This window comes from Cyprinus carpio, chromosome B6, assembly GCF_018340385.1.
Source record: "Cyprinus carpio isolate SPL01 chromosome B6, ASM1834038v1, whole genome shotgun sequence".
In the NCBI taxonomy this organism is placed as follows: domain Eukaryota; kingdom Metazoa; phylum Chordata; class Actinopteri; order Cypriniformes; family Cyprinidae; genus Cyprinus; species Cyprinus carpio.
Genome location: NC_056602.1, coordinates 8,817,823 through 8,841,737, shown reverse-complemented (window position 1 = coordinate 8,841,737; position 23,915 = coordinate 8,817,823). Strand labels below are relative to the sequence as shown.

Sequence of the window (23,915 nt, the reverse complement as noted above, 5' to 3'; positions counted from 1 at the left end):
TTCTGTTTAATAAATGTAGAAAACATGCCATTTTAATCTTAAATCTAAATAATCTAAATCTTAATCTTAAAAACTAAATTTAGATTTAAAAACATTTATTTTTCAGATATATTCTCTGAAAATGAGTTATATTATATTATTTTACTTCTCATGTACATTAATCTTGTTTTAAGTATTTTTAGATATTTCAATGGAAACAAAATAGCAATGAAGAAAATAATTTTTATCATGCAATATGCTGGAATAGGAAACACAATCAGCTGATAATTAACAACTAGCAACCTGTTTTTGCTTTTCAGAGTGCGAGAGACATTGAGTCCAAGATGAGGAGTGAAACTCGTCTGAAACTCTTTACTCTAGACCCTGACACACAGGTGAGCTGCAGCTCCCATAATAAATAATCCATTAAATCACAGGGTGAGCTACTGGTTTTAAGCTATGTGTGTATGTTTTGGCCTGTAGAGACTCGATTTGTCTGGCATTGAACCTGACGTAAAGCAGTTTGAGGAGAAGTTTGGGAAGAGAGTTCTGGTCAGCTGCAATGATCTGTCCTTCAACCTTCAGAGCTGTGTAGCAGAAAATGATGAGGGTCCTACTACTAATGTAAGATTCACATGCACAATCACAGTTATTCTGTGGTTATAAAGCTCTTTTCTTTGGCGAAGTTTTACTGTTTCTGATGAGCGATGTGTTGTGGCAACCAGCCAAATTCCATGGGAAAGGGAGAATTGTGTGTATATTGATAGTCAGCCCTGTATATGATTACATAAAGGTAAACGTGTAATTATTTCAATGTTAAACCAGTTTCTCTGATTCCAGTTTAATGTGCACACACACTTACAAGACTTCTCAATAAGCTTTAAGTCTAAATATTGTACCTCTGCGGTGCTTGCAAACATTCCTCTGTTTGTTGAAGCGGTTCAACATGTCAGTTTGTTGCTCGACCCACAGTTCTGGTACAGATTAGATGCAGCTTTACTGTTTTCTTCAGGTGGAGCCCTTCTTCGTGGTGCTTTCACTGTTTGATGTGCAGAACAGCCGAAAAATATCTGCAGATTTTCATGTGGATCTAAATCACCAACTGGTCCGCTCCATGATCCCACCACCCAGCATGCAGATAAACGGAGGGGTGGACACACCTCACGGAGAAATGCTGCATAGTGAACTTCCGGAGGGGATGCTGCAGTATCCCAAAAAAGTAAGAGGACTAATCTAACAGTTTATTTTCAGAGGCAAATGGATGGATGGATGGATGGATGAATGGATTGGATAGATTGGATAGATGCATGGATGGGTTGACTGAATAGAAAGATAGTAGGGGTGTAACGATACACATATTCATATTGAACCATTTGGTACGAGGCTTTCGGTTTGGTACGCATTACAAACCGAATGATTCATTGGACTAATCCTATTAAATCTGGAAAATAAATGAGCTTAAAGTGTGTGAAATATAATGTTCTCAGTGCCAGTGCACTCAACAAGGCAGAACAAACGAGGTAACAGGCAACATGCTGTCTGCTCAGTGGCGTAGTGGATGGCCCCACGATAATCTGCCCTTGCTGGGGTGCGTCAAAAGACAATGATCTTGTATAGACAATAGCCAGAGATATTGTCGAAACATCAATTATTGGCAATATTAAGAGTATTTGGCATTTCCAATTAATGTAGGCCTGTTACATTCTAATTTTTATTATGCCTGTTATAGTCTATTTTACAATGAATTATAGGCCTATAATTAAAATATTAACACTGCAGTTATCAATAAAAATCAATTAAATAAAAAGCTTTAGCCTATTTCAAGCACCGACTTTCAAAAACAACCTGTTTAACACGCAATACGTTTCTTCTCATTTTTTTTCTCACTATGCACAGGCCACAAGAGAAATATCAAGGGACTAAATATAAACAGTTAGCTATGTACCGTTATCAGCATATGTTGAAGTAGATTCGTCTCTCGTCGTCTCTGAGAGAGAATGCGGCGTCAGATGCTGAAAGCTCCATCATTACTCCGTCATTCCGTTTTTACTTTCACTTTCTGCATAGTGTATTTACTCAGATCTGAGACGGTCACCGGCATAACTCTTGCGCAGAGTTTGCATGTTGCTTACGTGATATCCATTTGCTCGCCTTCATGCTTTAAAACAGAAACATTTCCAGCATTGCGACGTAAGCATTACTCACCCCCACCCCCCGTATCGAAAACGTATCGAACTGTGACACCACTGTGTCGTATCAAACCGAACAGTGAATTTTGTGAACCGTTCACCCCTAATAGATAGATAGATAGATAGATAGATAGATAGAATGACAGACAGAACAAGATATATAATAAGTAGAACGATAGATAAATAGAACGATAGATAGAACGATAGACAGAACGATAGAACGATAGATAGATAGATAGATAGATAGATAGATAGATAGATAGATAGATAGATAGATAGATAGATAGATAGATTTGGTGTAATGCAATGTGTTTATGTGGTTTAAGGTTAAAAAACACATTATTTTCCACATAATGTACATTATTGTTGCTCCTCTATGCCCTGCCTTTCTGAAACGCGTTGATTTTTACAAATCTCATTGTTCTGAAAAGCGAGGTGTACGCTGATTGGCCAGCTATCCAGTGCATTGTGATTGGCCGAATTCCTCAAGCGTATGACAGAAATGTTATGCCCCTTACCATACTGTGATGCTGTGTGTCCCAGCGTGACGAGACAAAAACAATAAAACCCATTATAAACAAGGTGTTTTTTTTTGCATCCAGTGGGGACATAATTACTGATTATAATGACTTATACTGTCTTTTTTACACATTGCGTATCACCCTACATAAACATAAAACCATGTCTGCATATGTGATCGGAGAGACATCAAACAATAAGCGCTACTCTACACTGCTCAAAAGTCGTGTTTGAATCATCACTGGCAAATTCTTTAAATATGAAAACGTACTTACAGACTGTGATTCAGAAGCGCCAGACTGTCCTTGCAAAATTTGAACTGCCCCACTTTATAGTATTGTAGGCTACTCTCACAGGAAACAGTCCTCGTTGTCTCCACAACATGCCGGTGACAACAGCGAGAATAAAAGTTACGCCTTCTTTCTTTGCATGAACATTTGGGTGGTTTTATGCAAATCTTCCCACATCATGACATAGACATGGGGGGCATGTTAGAACGAGCCGTTTAATGTAGGCATGGTTGACTCTGAACTTTTATAAAGAATATCTCTTTGGATTTGAGACTTTAGTCTTTGTAACTTTACAGATCTTCTTTATGCAGCAAGAGCTTGTAAAACTACAAAGAGAAAGGAAAAATTTAAATCACATCACATGCCCCCCTTAAAAGTAAGATAAGTTACAAAGTGCATAGCAAAGTTACAGAGTGAAGTGTGTGAGTGTGTTTACTTAGCTATACTTTGGGGACAATTTGTCCCAGAAGTTATCTATATCTAACCTCCCTTTGGGGACATCTGGGGACATCCTCATTTGGAAAAAGGATACATAACTGACAGAGTCTTTTTAGTAAGAAAAGTCTATGTGCTGATTTGTGTTTCAGGGTGTCTTCTCTGTGACGTGTCCTCACCCTGACATCTTCTTGGTTGCGCGAATCGAGAAAGTTCTACAGGGAGGCATTACTCACTGCGCTGAGCCCTACATGAAGAGCTCCGACTCCAGCAAGGCAATGAGCCTAACACAACTACACACATACATAAACAAAACATCTGACCCAAACATACACACACTCATATACCAAACAAAACAGAAGAACCAAATACACACTGTCAATCAAAATAATAAGTGGTTATTACAAAGATAAGGAAAGATTATCACGGCTTAGGATCCATAAACTTGAAAACGATTCTACCACATCCCACAATGACCCCTTCAATATCCTGCCTAAAACTACACGATACCATCCAAAACCCCCGCAAGACTGCCAGGAACGTGCTTTCTGCCCAGTTCACTGTTAATAAAATGTCTCTGGAGAGGTTGTGGGGAACAATGTGTGTGTTTTGCTTCACAGGTTGCTCAGAAGGTTTTGAAGAATGCAAAGATTGCCTGCAGCAGACTGGGCCAGTACAGGATGCCTTTCGCATGGGCAGCCCGGTGAGCCAAAACAGCCTGGAAATGTTCTGTTCTTCTCTCTGTGTGTTGTGTCAATCACAATATTTAATCCTTTTGTGCTTTTCCACAGGCCTTTGTTTAAAGATGCCTCAGGGACTTTGGATAAAGGCGCTCGGTTCTCCGCACTGTACCGACAAGACAGTAATAAACTCTCAGAAGAGGATCTTTTCAAAATGCTGGCGGATTTTAGGAAGTCAGTGTTCACCTCATGTCATCAGACTTGTGTTCACTAGAGTGACCCTGTCCCTTTTACAGTACAGTAGATTCAGTATATTAAAACTATAGACTATAAAAGGAAATATTTTCTGAACATCATATTCTTCCACAGTGTTTTTGCAGCTGTGGATGGTCCCACCGTCAGGAATGTGTTTTGTAGTATCTCTCAGAGGGGCACTTTTTCAGGCCTCCTACAGATATATAAGCTTCTAATATAAATGTACACTACCTGTCAAGAGTTTGGAATGATTAGATGTTTAAATAGTTTTGAAAGAAGACTTTTATGTTCACCAAGGTTGTATTTATTTAATCAAAAATACAGTAAAACAGTAATTGTGAAATATTGTTACAACTTAAAATATATTTTTTCTATTTTTCTATTTTTTTAAATGTAATTAATTCCTGTGATGGCGAAGCTGATATTTCACCAGCAATTTATCCAGTCTTCAGTGGCACATGATCCTTTAGATAACATTACAATATGTAGTTATGATGCTAACTGTGAAAACAGTTTTTGCAACAAGGATGCATTTAATTTATCAAAAGTGACAGTGAAGACGTTTATAATGTTACAAAAGGTTTCTATTCCAAATAAATGCAGTTTTTTTTTCGAGCTTTCTGTTCATCACAAATTATTACAGAAATATTAAGCAGCAAAAATATGCTCAACATTGATAATAATAAAAATCATTATTAATAATAGAGCACCAGTAATAACTGATAATACCTGACAATGAAATCAGCATATAAGAATGATTTCTGTAGGATCATGTGACACTGAAGACTGGAGTAATGGCTGCTGAAAATGCAGCTTTTCCATCACATTAATTTGTAATAAAATTTCAAAATCTTATTATTTTTACTGTAGTTTTGATAAATTAAATTAAATTAAATTAAATTAAATTAAATTAAATTAAATTAAATTGGTGAGCTTAATAGACAAATAAATAAAAATGTTTTATTTATTAATTTTATTTGTTATATTTATTATTACATTTATTTTATTGTATTGTTAAATTTATTTTAATAATACAATATTTGACCAGTAATGTGAATGTCAAAATTGTATTCACAGACCTGAAAAGATGGCTAAACTACCTGTCATCTTGGGTAACCTGGACATTACCATTGATAATGTCTCTCCTGATGTGGCTAGTAAGTCTTCAAAATATTTGTAACCTTAACATAATGCATGTCTTTTCTGATTTTTTTCTTCATAATTTCCAATAACCCTGATCTCCTGAAACTGTGTGCCCTCCCTTTGTGCAATGAATTGGTCACTTGAACTCAGATTTTTTTCCTCACCATGGGCTAGATTGTGTCACTCCGTCCTACATCCCAGTGAGGCCTTTTGAGAGTAATGGGCCAAGCGACGGTGTTCTGTTGGAGATGGAGGAGTTTGTTCCCTGTATTGCCAAGTGCTCTCAGCCTTTCACCACCTACAACAATCATCTCTATGTCTATCCAAAACATCTCAAATATGATAGCCAGAAGTCTTTCGCCAAGGTACATTAGCATTATCAGCTGAAAGCTTTTTGCTTTTTCCATTTTCTTGCAAAAATTAGTGCCCTCTGCCAAAGGTATTGACATATGAGATGGTCAGTGTGAAGAAGGCTCACACCCACTGCTCCTAAAACATGCCCTTAGAGATTCGACGGTAAGTAGTTTTCTGGCTCATGTTCAGTCTTTATCTTATGTGACTCAGGCAAGGAACATTGCAGTATGTGTGGAATTCAAAGAGTCGGATGAAGAAGATGCCCAACCTCTGAAGGTACAAGGCTGCCCCAATACCTTTCTCATATTTAATAAATAAATAATATACAATAAATACTCAAGGTCTTTTCCTAGCCCTGTTCCCATCTCTCCTATTCCAATGTTTTCTGTCCTTTCTTGCATTGCCCTGTTGCAGTCAAGTTAAAAAGGCCAAATAACTTTTTTAAAAATTGCTCTGTTTGTGTGTCACTGTTATGTATAGTGTATCTATGGTCGTCCAGGAGGTCCTCTTTTCACCAAACAAGCCTATGCAGCTGTACTGCACCACCAGCAAAACCCAGAGTTTTATGATGAGGTGATGCATGGGACGCGATATATATTATGCATGGGACGCGATATATAGGGGGCCAAGCACAAAGTAATATACCATATAGACAAACAGGAGTTCAAAATTTAAATCTGAAAAATTGTAAACATAAATGTTAGGATGTTATCTTTATGTTTTGCACAAATAACTTGAGTAATGCCATCAACAGAACCACAGATTAACCAATTAAATATTAAAAATATATATAGAATTCAAGTTACACTTTTATTTAAAATTTTACTAAAATTGTTGTATGCTCATATAATATTTTGAGGAACATGTAATATTATTAAGGATTTAATTTAGGTAATTATTTAGGACTGTTTGTTTGTTTGTTTTTTCTTTAAATCATATTGTGTGTGTTTTTGTACTGCAGATAAAAATTGAGTTGCCCACACAACTTCATGAAAAGCATCACCTGCTCTTCACTTTTTATCACATCAGCTGTGACAGCAGCACAAAGAAACGGGACATAGTGGAGACCCCAGGTACAGCATGCTGGGTAATTGGGTTGCTAACAGTGTTTATATTTTGAGGCATAGGGTAGGGCTCCAGGAACTTGCTTCTTTTTTTTTGTTTTATTATTCATAACATTTTTGTGGCATTATCAGATAGAGGCATACCAATCAACCAATCACGAATTTGTAAGTTTAGTCACTGGGTGTGGTGAACATTTTCTTCCATGCATACTCTCACTGTCTGTTTCTCTGTCAGTGGGCTCTGCCTGGCTTCCTCTGCTTAAAGATGGTCGTGTTGTTATGAGTGAGCAGCACATCTCTGTGGCATCCAACCTACCAAATGGTTACCTCAGCTGCCAGGAGGCTGTAAGCAAGGTAAACCTACTATGTGCAGTCATAACAAAAACATGCCGTGCTTGGCAAAAATTTCTGCCATTTGTTGAGCAAATGTGAACCTGTACCTGTTCTTTGTACAGCAGTTGAGCCTTTGTGTGTGTGTGGTCTAATTTGCTATACTTTGTGAATATCTACATCTAATAATTATTGATCTTTCACCTGAGTGGATTGTATTGCATACTATCACTTTTACACAGGAAGAGGGTGCTCTTTAATAGCGCAGGAGACTGTTTCATTGATGAATCAACTTTGTCTAGGAAAAATCACTTTATTTATCATTTGGCACAAGTTGATTGGCTTTGCTGCTTCTACAGCCAATTACATTGCGTGGTCAACATTTAAAGTTGACTGGTTCAGTGTTCGCTTTAAGCTGATCCTGCAGCACTAGGGGTGTAACGGTACACAAATATGACGGTTCGGTACGTACCTCGGTTTTAACATCACGGTCAAAACGCCATTTATTATTTGAATTTCCTGAGAAAAAAAACAACAAAAAAACTGTATTCGTTCGGTTCACATATGTACCGAACCGAAAGACCCGTACTGAAACGGTTCAGTATGAATACGTGTACCGTTACACCCCTCTGCAGCACACTATAGAGTTCCAATAAACCTTCAACCTCCCCCAGCTCCACCTGTCTAGATCTGTAACAGGATTTATGTATGCCTATTCATGCAGCAGCAACATATCTTACATTCTCGCTGCAGCATATGATTGTGTCTCTTGGCAGTATCTACAGGTCTACAGCTTTTAACATTGTTATATCCATAACATGCTAACTCTATTCAGAGAATTAGCATTATTAAAATACAGTTAGGCTCAAATTAGTGTTAGTATTAGTATTAGTACTAGTATTATGAGTATAGAAAGCTATAAAATGTATGTGGATATAGTAGCTCATTGCGATCTCTGACTTTATGGGGATCTTTTGTAAAACACATCAAGACAAACACAAAAGATTAGTTGGCTATTTTCTCATGAAAATGAAATTAGGAAATATGAGAAGGCATAGCTTTATAAAACGCATGGTACGAATTCAGAAAAAGTCTCCATCCGCCCTTCATTTAATCTCATTCCTGTCTATGAGAAAGACATTAAATAGATCTTTCAGTGGGTGATCTGTTAGTATAACTGTTTAAATGTGATATTGTTTTTGCAGCACTCCAGTCCTGAGATAAAGTGGGTGGATGGAGGACGTCCTCTTTTCAAAGTGTCTACACATCTAGTCTCTACTATCTACACTCAGGTATGACTATATATATATATATACATATATATATATATATATATATATCTATATATATATATATACACCGCCCGTCCAAAAAAAAAGTCACCACCTGGATTTAACTAAGCAAATAGTAAAGATCCTCCCATTGGATAATTACTGCATGGATAATTTTGTTATGTGCCCAAAGAATGAGGTCAGCTGACTAACTGAATATACTGAATGTCCAGGTTATTCCATCAATTAATTTTTTCTTCCCTGATGGCACGGGCATATTCCAAGATGACAATGCCAGGATTAATCGGGCTCAAATTGTGAAAGAGTGGTTCAGTGAGCATGCAACATCATTTTCACACATGGATTTGCCACCAAAGAGTCCAGAGTCAGACCTTTACCCCAATGAGAATCTTTGGGATGTGCTGGAGAAGACTTTGCGCAGTGGACTGACTCTCCCATCATCAATACAAGATCCTGGCGAAAAATTAATGCAACTCTGGATGGGAATAAATGTTGTGACATTGCAGAAGCTTATCAAAAAGATGCCACGGTGAATGCGTGCCATAATCAAAGCTAAAGGCAGTCCAACAAAATATTATGTGTCTTTTTTTTTGGATGGGCAGTGTGTATATATATATATTTATTATGCTCTTATTAACTCAGAGAATCAACATCAACGTTGTCTGAATTACATAATTTATATTTAGCCTTGCAGGCATGATTAGTCACAGGTTCCTTATTAATCTCATCACAGTCTGTAATTTAAACATCTCCTTTTCACCTCCTCAGGATCAGCACCTGCACAATTTTTTCCATCATTTCCAGAGTATGCAGTCTGGTGCCACCCGTCCAACTGAGGGCGAGCTTGTCAAATACCTCAAGGTGAGCATAGATAATTTAGAGAAGAAGGATTCTTCTGCATTTATTATGGTGGGTTAAATGACAAAACATTACCCATAAATCCCCAGAGTCTTCATGCTATGGAAGGCCATGTTATGATTAACTTCCTGCCGACTATTTTAAACCAGCTGGTTCATGTTCTGACCAACGCCAGTAATGAGGATGTTGCTATAAACACCACCAGGTGAGAGAATAGCAGCCACCAAAATCAGAACATGCTGTCTTTCTCGTTCTATCTCACATGCCCCCGTGTTGTTCATCTGTCTCCACTACAGGGTCATGGTCCACATTGTTGCTCAGTGCCACGAAGAGGGTCTAGAACACTACTTGAGGTCCTATGTGAAGGTAAATCAAGTTCTGAAACATTCAGCCATATTTATTAGTTTTTTTTAAGTTTTTTAAGATTTTCTTCCTGTTATTCCAGTACGTGTTTAAAACAGAGTCCTATTCAACCAATAACAGTAAGACAGTGCACGAGGAACTGGCCAAAGCCATGACATCCATTTTAAAGCCTTCAACTGACTTCCTAACCAGCAACAAGCTTCTCAAGGTAGTTTTGTTTTATTTTTCTGTTTTAAAACTGTTAAATCTCTGTTCTGTTTGTCAGTGTTTAAAATGTATACTTCGGTGTTTCAGTATTCGTGGTATTTTTTTGAAGCCCTGGTGAAGTCAATGGCACAGTACTTGATGGAAAGTGGCAAGGTCAAGGTAAACACAATTATATGCCCCAATAAACTCTCCTTTACTAAAAATGTAACTTTACTTTACTACTTTACTAAAAAATTTACCATGGTAAGTAACCATAGTTTTTTCCCCAAAATATCCTGATTAAAACAGTGAAAACTTGGTATTTACCTTCACTGTTATCAACAGTGAAAATGAACCAAAATAAAAATATTCTGAAAGCTTCTCACTCTCCTGAAAGAGACCCTGTATTTGGAAACTGTTTTTTAACAAGGGATGCTGTATTAGGTAGTTTACCATGTTTCTTTTATTAATTGTCTTAGCTGTGTTGTTGTATGTGTAGTTGTCCAGGAACCAGCGATTCTCAGCTTCATTCCACCACACTGTGGAGACACTGGTGAACATGCTGATGCCACACATCACACAGAAATATAAGGACAATCTGGACGCTGCCCGCAATGCCAACCATAGCCTGGCCGTCTTCATAAAAGTACAGCCAGTTCATCTTATACACTAGTATTTGATTGTTTTGTCTGCAAAGTGGTCTCTGGGAGACATCCTGAGTTGTTGAGAGTTGTGTTAGAAGGCTTGTATCATTAAGGACAATTTGAGTTCATTTAACAACAGTGTCTTCTCGCTATCTGTCCTACAGCGCTGTGTTACCTTTATGGATCGAGGATTTGTCTTCAAGCAGATAAACAACTACATCTCCTGTTTTGTACCTGGAGATCCCAAGGTACACATAACAGCATAGTTACATGAAATTATAGTTATATAAAATGCTAATTTGTAATCTATAATTTAATATCAGCACATCTCGTTATTAACTCATTCAAAATTGTAATCTAATATGGTAACACTTTATAAAAATTTATCATTAGCAAATCATTAGCAAACATTTAATTCTTTACAGATCATTAGTTTATATATATATATATATATATATATATATATGATATATATATATATATATATATATATATATATATATTCACGTACACTGTAGCTAGAAATATGAGATTTATATGATCATGTACTGTTTAAAAATCTTCAAATGATTTTAACAGAATTATACAATGATTAAAAGTTTATTTGTTAATGTATTTTTCAGTGCTATACAAATCTCGAAAGGTTAAGTTGTTCATCAAGAGAATTAGATTTAATAGAATTATTTCTTTTTTTGAACCAAAATACATTAAAACAGTACTATACAGTTTTCTATTTTAATATATTTTGGTGGCAGTGCTGATTTTTCAACAGCCATTGTTCCAGTCTTCAGTGGCACATGATCCTTCAGAAATCATTCAAATATGCTGATTTTGTGCTCAAGAAACATCTGTTATCATTTATTGGTGTTGATTACAGTTGTTCTGCTTAATATTTTTGTAAAAGCTGTCAGGATTTTCAGGATTCTTTAATAAATAGAAAGTTCAAAAGCATTTACTTGAAATAGAAACCTTTTGTAAAAAAAAAATATCAAAATATATATATATATATATATATATATATATTATATATATATATATATATATATATTAGGGCTGTCAAATGATTAATCACGATTAATCAACATCCAAAATAAAAGTTTTTGTTTACATAATATATGTATGTGTACAGGGTATATTTATTATGTATATATAAATACACACACATAAATTATATCTTTAGAAAACATTTACATATATACATTTATATATTTATATTCTTATATTTTATATTATATATAAATATATTTAATATATAAACATAACATATTCTTCTTAAATATATACATGCATGTGTGTGTATTTATATATACATAATAAATATACACAGTATACACACATATATTATGTAAACAAAACTTTTATTTTGGATGTGATTAATCGTGATTAATCATTTGACAGCCCTAATATATATATATTAATAATCTTATTGACTCCAAACTATAATATAAATATAATATAATATAATATAATATAATATAATATAATATAATATAATATAATATAATATAATATAATATAATATAATATAATATAATTGTGTCTCTCTTGCAGACGCTGTATGAGTTTAAGTTTGAGTTTCTGCGGGTGGTGTGTAATCATGAACATTACGTCCCACTCAATCTGCCCATGCCTTTTGGGAAAGGCCGCATTCAGAGGTTTCAAGGTAAACATACAGCTGTATTCTACAGCACACTGTTGTTGAAATAGTCTAAAAAATTGTCTGGCATCTCTTTTGAAAGGTTAAGTTGTTCATCAGGAGAATTAGATTTAATAGAATTCTTCTTTCCTCCCTCTGTGGCTTCTGTTCTTTGGGCTTTCTGTACCTATTGCTCATGTGATTATCTTCTGCCGTCCCTTTCCACTGTTTCCTCTTTCTTTATGTGTGCTAGCTTTTCTGTGTCACATTAAGAAGACTCATGCGAGAAGAGTAGGTGAGCAGTCCTGCTTGCCAGGCACTGAACACTGACTTAATGACACAGTCCATGTCTCTCTCAGTGTCATAACTGCTATGACAGTTTCGTTCCTGATGTGGAATGGACCTACTCTGGTCTGTCTTACATATGTTGATGTGCAAAAATAAGCTAATACATTCATGAGTCTGGATGATTGATTGGGTGTTTAAAACTGTTCTATTTACCTTTGTTTTGTAATAACTGTCCATGAACTGGCTTTTGAGTCTGTCTGTGAAATATCATCTTGTGTATGTGTGTTTATTGTGATTTGCTCTACCAGTGAAATTGTCATTTAAAGTGCATAAATCAAATCAGTGTTCTTGGTTTTATTATAAAAAGCTGTAGAACTGTTTTTGTTTCAGGCATTGTTAAATACAAAACAACATTTTTCTCAGGTAGTGGTATTTGGTTTTTTAAGCAGGATATTTGAACTGAAACTTTCAAACACAGTTTTAAATTAGCTGGTGGTTACATTCAGTGTTTGTGGTGTAATGTCTTTCTTTCTCTTTCTTTTCTCTGTGTCTTCATAGATCTACAGTTGGACTATTCACTGACTGATGATTTCTGCAGGAATCACTTCCTAGTGGGTTTGTTATTGAGGGAGGTGTGTGGGGCCCTTCAGGAGTTTGGGGAAGTCCATCAGATCGCCATTCAGGTTCTCAAGAGTCTGATGATCAAACACACATTTGACGATCGCTATGCCTCAAAGGTCAGTGCACAGTTGCAACAAACCCATCAAGTTAAGAAAAATAACTGTTTTAAAATTAAGGGTGTTTGCACTAAGGGTTTTCTTAATTTTGTAACTACCTTAGCCCCTACAGTAACTATGGAAGCCCATTTCCGCCACTGAATAAAAAATAAAACAAGGTAATTGCGACTTTTTATTTCACAATTCTGACTTTTTTCTCAAAATTGCGAGTCCATATCTTGCTATTCTGACTTTATAACACGCAATTATGAGTTCTAAAGTCAAAATTGCGAGTTATAAAGTCAGAATTGCGAGATAAAAACTTGCAGTTGTGAGATATAAAGTGGCAATTCTGAGTTATTTTCTCGCAATTGCGAGTTTATATCTTGCAATTCTGACATTTTTTCTCAGAATTTCGAGTTATAAAGTCAATTTCGAGGAGAAAAAAAAGTCAGAATTGTGAGTTTATATCCGCATTTTCTTTCTAACTCGCAATATTGACTTTATAACTCACAATTGTGAGTTTATACATCATGCAATTCTGACTTTATAACTCGCAATTGAGAAAAAAGTCAGAATTGTGAGGTAAAAAGTTGCAATTAACTTATTTTTTATTAAGTGGCGGAATTGGGCTTCTATACCTTGCGGTGGCTTAACAAGTAACCAAAAAAAAAATAATAATAATAAAAAAAAAAAAAATATATATATATATATAAATATATATTTATTTATTATATATATATATATAATATATATATATATATATATATATAAATATATAAATATATATTAATTTCTTTGAACACAATAATGAACCCAGACTTTTGAGTGATAGTGTATTGAACATGATCTTATTTTGTATATTTTAGTTCTTTCCTAGTTCAAGTACAAATGAGCTGTACTTGTACGCAAATTGCCTTTTTAAAAAACAGTGCCCGGAAGCACTTTCAAGATTGCCACTGGGGGAATAGACTTGCCTTATGCAGACATTGATTTTAACTGGTAAATATCTAAGCTGTGTATCTGTGTATGTGTGCACAGAGTCAGCAGGCAAGGTTGGCGACGCTATATCTACCCTTGTTTGGGTTGCTGCAGGAGAACGTTTACAGATTGAATGTGAGAGATGCATCTAATTTTAACACCAACCAGGTGAATCATCTTTCGTACTTTCGTATCGGTCTATTATTCACAATTTCAGCAACCCTTACATTTCTCTTTCATTTTTATTTCTCCTCAGAATGGGCGAGATGAACATCTTTCCAGCATCTCTACAGCAACACCTCAAAAGCCTCTTGGCAACCTTGACAACAGCCTTCATAAAGATGTATTTGGGGTCATCTCAGGAACTGGTGAGTAAAGAGCAAATCAAAAACTACCAGCAACTCAGGCCTTTCAGCTTCTGGCATTCGTGAGATTATCTGTGAAAGATTTCATTATGTGAATGAAGTTTATTCTGTGCGTAGCCTCTCCTCACACCTCTACTCCTAACATTGGCTCTGTGCGTCACGCTGACTCTCGAGGTTCTCTGGTCAGCACAGACTCAGGAAACAGCATCCCTGAGAAGACCAGCTCCTTCGATAAGGTAAAGTTGAATAACAGTTACGATGTGCATCATGCATAAAATAATTTCTTATCTGCATTGTTTAAATAGAATCTCCTGCTTTCATAATATGTACTCTGAAAAGCACTTTACAAAATGAAAATGGACTTGACTTTGTCTTTTAAAAAAAAAATGTTAAATGGATGTATTAAATGTCCAGGGGGAGTTCCTTCCTCCTCCAAATGTGCTCAGGGGGCCTTTAACTGGAGCTGTGATGTATTCACTTTTCCACATGTGTCTAATACATTACATGAACATGTGAGGTCATGAAACATCTGTTATGCTGCATTTATCACTCCCTGGGTCATTTCTAGGCAACGGTGCCTGAAAATTTCAGGGTTTTTTTAACATCTCAATTGAAATCACATTTTATTCTCCCTCAGGCTTAAACTAGCAGAGCCAAAACCTTCAAAGACATTGGGTGTTTTCAATAGTTAATTATTAAACTAATAATCCCAAAAATACCAATAGTCTTTTTTCTTAAGTAACCTTAACTGAAAAAACATGCATTATTTCAACTCTGTCAAGAGTGTTGGAAGTTATTGTAGTACCACATGTTTTTCCCCATTTCTGATGAAATATTATGCTTGATGTAAGAGAAACATACTTTTGGTAATAAACGTTGAAATCATAATATTTACATTTCAGTAAAAGCTAAATTTAATGTAGGTTTATTTTTTGTAACCTATTAAAATGATTTTATAAGGAATGGGTACATACAAACTGGCAAATGTAATCTTTAAAATATTATGTTTATTTAATGTTTAAGGTTAATGTTTATTTTTTGTGTTACTAAACAAATTTAAATATATTGAAATATCATAAGGACGCAAATGGCACCATCACTGCTTTAACTGAGCGGATTGTAGCCATTGCTAATAAGTTTCCCATTATCATTCCTGACTCTTGTTCTCCCCTCTTACCCTTGACCTCTGACCTCTTAGCCGAAAGAGAGGTTTACACGTAGACACACCCTCACCGTGTTGCCCCTCCCCCTTGAACCAGAGGACTCCGCCCCTCTCAGCCGGGCAGCCAAACGTGTCACAATGGATTTCTCACTACTTTCAAGCCCCGCCCTCAACGATAATGACACTAACAGAATTACTGACACCATACAAGTAGAGCAACCCTAGAGTGTCCCCATCTGGGGAGTGTGTGTGCTTCCAACTCTATAATCTTTTATACGTCATGAGGGTGTTGCATGTCTTTCTCATATTGTATTTTTTCCAGCTCTGTGCATGTGGTGGGGTGTTTTTTGCTTGCTTAAAGTCATATAGGGGTGAGCAGTGAAGCTTCCAATGGCCCACAGTGTGCTGTGATGTGATATTTTGATGGGTCTTCTGTTATATACTTTATATGTGTGTGTGTGTGTGTGTGTGTGTGTGTGTGTGTGTGTGTGTGTGTGTGTGTGTGTGTCTGTATGACAGACCCAATCAGCCTCAGCTCTGGGTAGCTCTATGCTGCGCTGTGATAAATTGGACAGAGAAGAAATCAAAAACCTGCTCATGTGTTTCCTCCATGTCTTAAAGAGCATGTCTGAAGGTAAGAACATGCACAAGTGCCTTTAATTTTCAAAGTCCACATACTTTTGTTCATGATTGTCCTCACTTTTGATTATTTTCCAGATGCCTTATTTACATACTGGAACAAAGCCACCACCTCTGAGCTGATGGACTTTTTCACTTTAGTAGAGTAAGTCATCTAGACTGGTACTAATCACATCAGAGCATCAGAGTAACTTAATACTGAGCACTCAGTTCATTTCTCTCTCTCTCACACACAGAGTGTGTTTACATCAGTTCAGGTATATGGGGAAGAGATTCATTACCAGGTAAAAAAAAATTTTCTCCTACCAATCTAAGAATTCTTAGAAGTCTTTGAATTTTGGTGCTATAGTAAATCATACATATTTTAGCGGCAACATAAAGTACTCATTTATGTTTAACAGGATATTTATGCCAAAACATTAGAAAAAAATAAGTATCCTTTTTAAGACTTTCAATTTAATTTTGTTGGAAATCGGGGAACATTAAGGCCATTAAGTAAAAAAAAAAAAATTTGTTCAACAGAATATTTATGCCAAAACATTTCAAAAAGTATCCTAATTAATCAAATGCATCAATTTAGAACTTTTATTGGTTTAAAAGATAGTACTACATTATAATATTAATTAATTTTTTTAATAATCAAATAAAATATTTTTATGCATAATATATATATATATATATATATATATATATATATATATATATATTGGATACCTTTATTCAATACATTATTTATTTAATATATTTTATTTATGTATTATATATATGCATTTATTCACTTACTAAATACGGTTTTTAATACTGTTTTATTGTTATTTGTTGTTTTATTATATTTTTTATTATTGTTTTAGTGTATATTATTTTCTTGTCATTACTTGTTTTGTGTATACTGCTTTGCAATATTACTGCTTTGCAATATTACATAATCATGCCAATAAGGTACTTTAAATTTTATGATGTATTAAGAATTAATTAATTTTGGCCAATGCTAGACTTAAGATTAGTGACATGGAAAATACAAAAACAATATAATTATCTGCAAGGCCACTTTTTCCAATGTCTGTTGAAAGATTGTCTGCCACTACAGTGTTGCCTAATGTATTTTAATTATCCTCTTTTGGTGGTAATAATTAGTAATGATCAATAATAATGTGTTTATAAATGTGATTCATTGTGAATCATTTTTATTAATTATTGGTTATCATGGATTTAAAAAATAATAATTATCTGGATGTCACGAATGATGAATTCACTTACATTTTTTAATCAGTTGATAGCCCTAGTTCTAATTTTATCACAAATGATTTTACTAGTTCTCATCTATAAAACCAGGCATACAAACACAAGCTCAAGACCACCACTGCTATCTCATATCTATCTGACTCTCTCTAGCCTTTAACATGCACTCACATACATGCATACATGGCATCAAGTCCTACACTACCTTGAATGACGCTACTCCTTTATGTGTGTATATGTTTTATTGGCTGAAATGCTGGCGAGGGTTCAGTTAGTCAGTGATACTGTAGCATCCTGGCACCCCTGAACAGGGTAAGAGCTGTTGTGTGCTTTTGAGTGGCCTTCACTTACAGCATGCTGACTCATATAACTAACTCACTGCTCTGTGTGTATGTGTGCTGAGACATTTCCACATTCATGCTTTCTCAATAGTCTAAGAGCAAAAGGTTTTGTGGTGTCCGTTTAGATATTTATCACCTGCATGTGTCCATTCAACACATCTAGTACAATAATATGCTCACACCAGTGTGCACATCATTACATGTCCTGCTCTTTGTCCAGTGGATAACCAGTCACATGACTAATGGATGCCAACATCTAATGCGCTGTATTAACATCTTTTATAAACCATCTACAACATCATGTTGGTTTATGAGCAGAAATACAGGTGCAACTTTGTGGCATATTATATTTATATAATATGATGTAGGGAATATACAGTGTCAGAAATAGAGTAGAAGTCAACCATAGTGAATACAGGTGTTTTAAAGCGGTCATATCATGAGAAATCAAGCTTTCGTTGATATTTTGAAATAAGAATTTCAAAACATCAGAATGTCCTCACTAGTTTACAAAAGCATCTGTTGAAACTAATCTAGAAATACAGTCCTTGGTCATTTCAATCCGACCTTGATACTTTGTGTGTTGCACATTTTGTGAACCTGTCATAAAACAATGCAAGCTTTGCAAACAGGCTTTTATTGAAGAATAGACAATGCAAAATATATTGACTTGTCAGCAGAACTGCTGATCATAAGCTGCTGTTACTCATTTCATGTTCAAAGAAGTCTTAAGGGTACACTGCCATTCAAAAATGTTTAGCAGCACAACTTTTTTTAACATTGATAATAAAAAGAAATGTTGCTTTAGCTCCAAATCATTATATTAGATTTCTGAAGTATTATGTGACACTGAAGACTGGAGGAATGGCTGCTGAAAATTTTGATTTGCCAATATTTGAATATATTACATTTTAAAATATATTAACATGCAAAACAGTTTTAAATTGTAATAAACCCCAAACTTTGGGAAAATACGGCAGGAGAGTGTGGAGCATGGTCTAAAATAATAATATAAGCAGACCTCATGAAATCTATGACATGACGCCTACATATTTGCATTTTTATACTGTATGTACATGATTGACAGCTCACCAGATCTCTAATAGAGGCTTTGTTTTCCCTTAGAAGCCAGGATGGGGTGGGGTTTTTGGCTCCGGACAGGAAGTCGTTGACTCTTCCTGTCTCTCGTAACAGAGGGAGCGTCATTCACACACGCTTACACCAGCTGGGCAGCCTGGAGAACGCACACACTTTCAACCACAGTAAGACACATTAACACGCATTCATTTCTCAATTACTCCTCATCCTTCACAGCCTCTCTAAGATGAACATTTAGAAGAATTGAATTTGCTTTGACAACCATGAAAGTTACTGTGTGTGTGTATGTTTCAGTCTGAGAATTTGTTCTTGGGATCTTTGTAGACTAACCGGTTAGAGCTTCATGGGTTTCAAGGGGACCAAAAAGCATAGTGCTATGCATATTCTATATGTCATCCTTTGCACCATCTTCAATGCAAAATGAATTAAGTGTTGTAATCCAGTGGTTTTTCGATCCTGGTTCTGAAATACTCGAAATGTCTTCTAGGACCAGGTTTGAGAACCACTTATGTAGTCCAACCAGAGACAGCAAAGCAAGTGACCAAAGCAGCTTATCTTACCTCTGTTCAGTTATTAAATGATATGATCTTTCTTTTCCTCTTTCTTCTCCAGCATATTGCCATGGTGATGCTGACGCGTGTCTCCTGGAGGCTAACGTCTCAACGGAGGTGTGCTTGACTGTGCTGGACACACTCAGTGTCTTCATTATGGGCTTTAAGGTATAGACAACAAGTGGAAATGTGTGTTTATTAGTACAAGTCAAAGTTCAGTTCTTCCTTTAAGCACTCTCATATTAAACGATGTATCCACAGACCCAGCTGTGTGCAGATTTGGGTCATAACCCACTGATGAAGAAGGTTTTCCAGGTGCACCTCTGTTTCCTTCAGATCCCCCAGTCAGAGACAGCACTGAAGCAGGTCTTCACCTCCCTACGTACCTTCATTTACAAGGTAATCAAAAGAGCCACCCTCACTGTTGATTCATGGGATATAAGGGAAGAAAATCCCCAATGGAGACCCTGACAGTTAACAGTTAAAATGGTTTATTTATGGATCAAACAAGCAAAATTCTGTATTTTCTGATATATTTCCTCACCACCCCTTCAAAGGGATAGTTCACCCAAAATTGTCATCATTCTGTCATCATTAGTTTTGAAACCTGAGTTTCTTTCTTCTGTTGGTTTGTTGGTTTCCAAACAGTTACTGGTAGCTATTGACTTCCATAGTATGGAAAATAAATACTGTGGAAGTCAATGCCTGTGATTTATCAAAACATCAGTCAATGTACTCTTCCCGCCATTGATTTTAGTAATTTAGATCACATAATTGGGTAATTAAATGTCCAACATAAGTGTACACATGATGAAGACATAAGTGTTGTTGATTAGTCTCATGTCTTTTTCTGTCTTTCTCAGTTTCCCTGTACATTTTTTGATGGACGGGCGGATATGTGTGCCTGTTTGTGCTATGAGATCCTGAAGTGCTGTAATTCCAAACTGAGCTCCATACGCAGTGATGCCGCCCACCTGCTCTATTTCCTCATGAAGAGCAACTTTGAATACAATGGCAGGAAGTCCTTTGTCCGCACACACCTGCAGGCAAGAGAGGGATAAGAAAGTAATGGGGGGGGGTCAAATAAAGCCAGAAGTGTCAATCAAATATTTTTTAAAATAATTTTAAAGCAATAGTTCACCCAAAAATGAAAATTTGATGTTTATCTGCTTACCCCCAGGGCATCCAAGATATAGGTGACATTGTTTCTTCAGTAGAACACAAATTATGATTTTTAGCTTCAGGCGTTGCAGTCTCTCAGCAGTACAGTGCTTGGCAATGGTCACAGAATCTATGAGAGAAAAAACAACATGCACAGAAAAATCCAGATCAAACCCTGTGGCTTGTGACGATACATTGATGTGTAAAGACACAAAACAATCAGTCTGTGCAAGAAACTGAACAGTATTTATATTGGGGTTTTTTTACCTCTGATTCACGCAATGTCCGAACTGTTAGAACTCTTGTGAACGCACTTCACAGCAGCCTGCATCATCTTCTTCTTGTGGATTTATGGCGGATCGAAGACTTATAAGTGCATTACTGCCACCTATCTCTCAAGTGGACCATTGACACTCCTGATTGAGATTGTAGATAGAGTGTTAATGGTCCACCTACGTCTTGGATGTCCTGGGGGTAAGCAGATAAACATCAAATTTTCATTTTTGGGTGAACTATCCCTTTAAGTCATCTTGCTACCCTCTTGGAGATTTGATGAGGCCGGGCCCATTGGTTGAGAACCACTGATCTAGAGAGCCCTTTTGCAATCTAGAATCAATACTGGCCATTTTTTACTTGAAAAACACAATCTGGCTGAAATACCTGGCAATTTATTTGAAAAACCTTTTCTCAGGTGGTGATTGCAGTAAGTCAGCTGATCGCTGATGTCATCGGGATTGGAGGGACACGGTTCCAACAGTCACTGTCTATCATTAATAACTGTGCCAACAGTGATAAAATTGTAAAGGTAAAATTAGAAATTTCCATTTATACAGTATATACAAAATACATATTATTATACTGTAGGTTGGAATCTGAGTAAATGCTGGAATGCCCTACATGACTTTTAATGTGATGATTAATAAGCATCATGGCTTACAGACTTTATCCTCTGAAATCATACAGTAGGTGACTTTTCTATGAATTTAGTTACATATGAGTGCCCAAAATCTTTACACTGGCTATTACTTTCAGTATATAATGTCAACTCCAGACTGCAAATTTGGGCAAAAATCTGGGCAAAAGTCTTAAAGGTGCTGTATGTTAGATTTTGACTCTAATAAAGCATAAAAATACCGTAATATTTTTGCAGATATTTAAGAAACAAGCTAAGTTAACATATTTGTTTATCTAAAAAACAATGCTACAGTCAGTTATTCTCCTTTGAAAATATGTGTGTTCCTGGCCGGAATGCCAGACTTTGTTTTGGTTTCTAAAACCGACAAACTGCCAGTTTACCCAATTTAATTTTGTCACCCCGTGTTGCCAGTTGGCGGAAAACATAGCGTATTTCATTTAATTCATCATCAAGTGTGCTCATTCCTGTTTGTGTTGTCAATCTGGCAACCTGCAGACTGAGGTGGAGGGGCCAGGGTGAAAAAACCCTCTCCAATATTTTGAATTTGGTCTGCAATACCTAGTTCAACCACTCTGTGTCAATCCTACATACAGCACCTTTAAGGAAGCATCTACATAAACTTAAACAATAAATATGAATGTCAGAACAACACTGAACACTATAAACTCAAGTAGATCCACAGCTTTTCAAATTCAGATGAGTGTATATGTCTCATCAGACGTTTGCCTATTATGCACTCTCTCTTCCTGTTCTTGCAGCACACTGCTTTCCCTTCGGATGTGAAGGACCTGACCAAGCGGATCCGGACGGTACTGATGGCCACTGAACAGATGAAGGAACATGAAAAAGACCCAGAGATGCTGGTGGACCTGCAGTACAGCCTGGCCAAATCCTACACCAGCACCCCTGAGCTGCGCAAAACCTGGCTGGATAGTATGGCTAAAATCCACGTGAAGAATGGAGATCTATCTGAGGCAAGCTGGCCAAATTATACAAATTAATAAATGTAAAAAAAAAACTAAAAACTAAATAAACTTAATTAGCCAAATAACTAAACTGGGTTATACACATCCTGTTACTTTTAATTTTAACTCCTTAGTTTTGCTGTTCTTCACTCTATATTTGAGTGAACAGTTCATTCAGCATCACTTTGTTTGGTGATATAAGAAAACAATGGTTGGTGGATGACGTTACATCAGTGGCTTATTTTTTCTTTAGGCAGCGATGTGTTACGTGCATGTGGCAGCACTTGTAGCCGAGTACCTGAAGAGGAAAGGTGAGGAGTCCACTAGGGGGCACAGTAAATATAGACTGCAGTCAGAAATTTACTTTTTTTTAATCAATATGCAATATTTGCCCACTGGAATTGATATTCTGGTTCATTACTTGCACACACAGTTTGTGATTTATTTACGTAAAATACTTAACTTGAATCATTACTTGAAAATTTCACATTTTGAACAAATGCAGCTTGTAAAGGCAAGCATTAAATACAGAAGTAACAATGCACGAGATACTGTATATCATATATTAATAGGTTTGGCCGAAGTAATAAATCTTATAAAAAGCCATTTTTGTCTGCCTTATCAAATATGCTTTGTTAAGCTTTGATAACTGAGCTGATTTTTTTAGTATACAGGGGAAAGGTGATTTAAATTTTCTTTCCATGCTTGAATGCACGCACACACACAGAGACAAATTTATAAAGGCATCTTGTTCAAGGTTCAACTGTATTTTGCAATCTGTAGTTCTCTGTGAATTTCTTTTACAGGAGGTAATCTGATAACAGCTCTAATAATGCAGGGTCAGGAAAATGAACACATGTATGCACAAAAACACACACATTCACATATTATCCAGTGTTAAGCAACATTATTTAAGGAGGAAATCAGTTCTTGAGGTGTGGTGTTTCTCTTAAAACCTAGTGTGTGTCCAAATGCCTGATATTTTGTAAAGGTTTTGCAGTTAATTGAACCTGTTTAACCTATTCTGCTTACTATTCCTTCTTTTTGGCAGGAATGTTCCGGCAGGGCTGCTCTGCATTTCGTGTGATCACACCCAACATTGATGAGGAGGTAGCCATGATGGAGGATGTGGGCATGCAGGACGTTCACTTCAATGAGGTTCAAACCAGCTCACTCCTAATTTCATTTATATATAGCCACATCCCCCCTTAATCCTGCCACTCTTTTATATTGACTCTGCATCAGCACTGGACTGAATTCAAAACTCTTTTTTATA

At 36.1% G+C, this 23,915-nt stretch overlaps 1 protein-coding gene across 9 annotated transcripts in view; it reads left to right on the top strand.

Moving 5' to 3' along the window:
* The window catches only part of LOC109087499 (dedicator of cytokinesis protein 9-like), a 78,750-nt gene that overhangs the window by 44,802 nt on the left and 10,033 nt on the right, over nucleotides 1-23,915 (top strand). For 7 of the 9 annotated variants that reach the window (XM_042725559.1, XM_042725558.1, XM_042725555.1 and 4 more), the window contains exons 10-45: nucleotides 300-374; nucleotides 463-603; nucleotides 992-1,198; nucleotides 3,565-3,687; nucleotides 4,033-4,115; nucleotides 4,204-4,326; nucleotides 5,425-5,504; nucleotides 5,665-5,855; nucleotides 6,055-6,120; nucleotides 6,325-6,417; nucleotides 6,806-6,917; nucleotides 7,144-7,262; nucleotides 8,444-8,530; nucleotides 9,299-9,391; nucleotides 9,478-9,593; nucleotides 9,685-9,754; nucleotides 9,834-9,959; nucleotides 10,046-10,117; nucleotides 10,437-10,583; nucleotides 10,746-10,829; nucleotides 12,133-12,244; nucleotides 13,064-13,242; nucleotides 14,263-14,370; nucleotides 14,459-14,570; nucleotides 14,685-14,803; nucleotides 16,249-16,363; nucleotides 16,447-16,513; nucleotides 16,605-16,652; nucleotides 19,074-19,210; nucleotides 19,659-19,765; nucleotides 19,859-19,996; nucleotides 20,461-20,643; nucleotides 21,450-21,563; nucleotides 22,433-22,648; nucleotides 22,893-22,950; nucleotides 23,691-23,797. In XM_042725559.1, coding sequence (XP_042581493.1) covers nucleotides 300-374; nucleotides 463-603; nucleotides 992-1,198; nucleotides 3,565-3,687; nucleotides 4,033-4,115; nucleotides 4,204-4,326; nucleotides 5,425-5,504; nucleotides 5,665-5,855; nucleotides 6,055-6,120; nucleotides 6,325-6,417; nucleotides 6,806-6,917; nucleotides 7,144-7,262; nucleotides 8,444-8,530; nucleotides 9,299-9,391; nucleotides 9,478-9,593; nucleotides 9,685-9,754; nucleotides 9,834-9,959; nucleotides 10,046-10,117; nucleotides 10,437-10,583; nucleotides 10,746-10,829; nucleotides 12,133-12,244; nucleotides 13,064-13,242; nucleotides 14,263-14,370; nucleotides 14,459-14,570; nucleotides 14,685-14,803; nucleotides 16,249-16,363; nucleotides 16,447-16,513; nucleotides 16,605-16,652; nucleotides 19,074-19,210; nucleotides 19,659-19,765; nucleotides 19,859-19,996; nucleotides 20,461-20,643; nucleotides 21,450-21,563; nucleotides 22,433-22,648; nucleotides 22,893-22,950; nucleotides 23,691-23,797 — 4,128 coding nt within the window. The remainder of the gene's footprint in view (nucleotides 1-299; nucleotides 375-462; nucleotides 604-991; nucleotides 1,199-3,564; nucleotides 3,688-4,032; nucleotides 4,116-4,203; nucleotides 4,327-5,424; nucleotides 5,505-5,664; nucleotides 5,856-6,054; nucleotides 6,121-6,324; nucleotides 6,418-6,805; nucleotides 6,918-7,143; nucleotides 7,263-8,443; nucleotides 8,531-9,298; nucleotides 9,392-9,477; nucleotides 9,594-9,684; nucleotides 9,755-9,833; nucleotides 9,960-10,045; nucleotides 10,118-10,436; nucleotides 10,584-10,745; nucleotides 10,830-12,132; nucleotides 12,245-13,063; nucleotides 13,243-14,262; nucleotides 14,371-14,458; nucleotides 14,571-14,684; nucleotides 14,804-16,248; nucleotides 16,364-16,446; nucleotides 16,514-16,604; nucleotides 16,653-19,073; nucleotides 19,211-19,658; nucleotides 19,766-19,858; nucleotides 19,997-20,460; nucleotides 20,644-21,449; nucleotides 21,564-22,432; nucleotides 22,649-22,892; nucleotides 22,951-23,690; nucleotides 23,798-23,915) is intronic. The other 2 variants (XM_042725560.1, XM_042725554.1) reach the window with 1 other exon arrangement.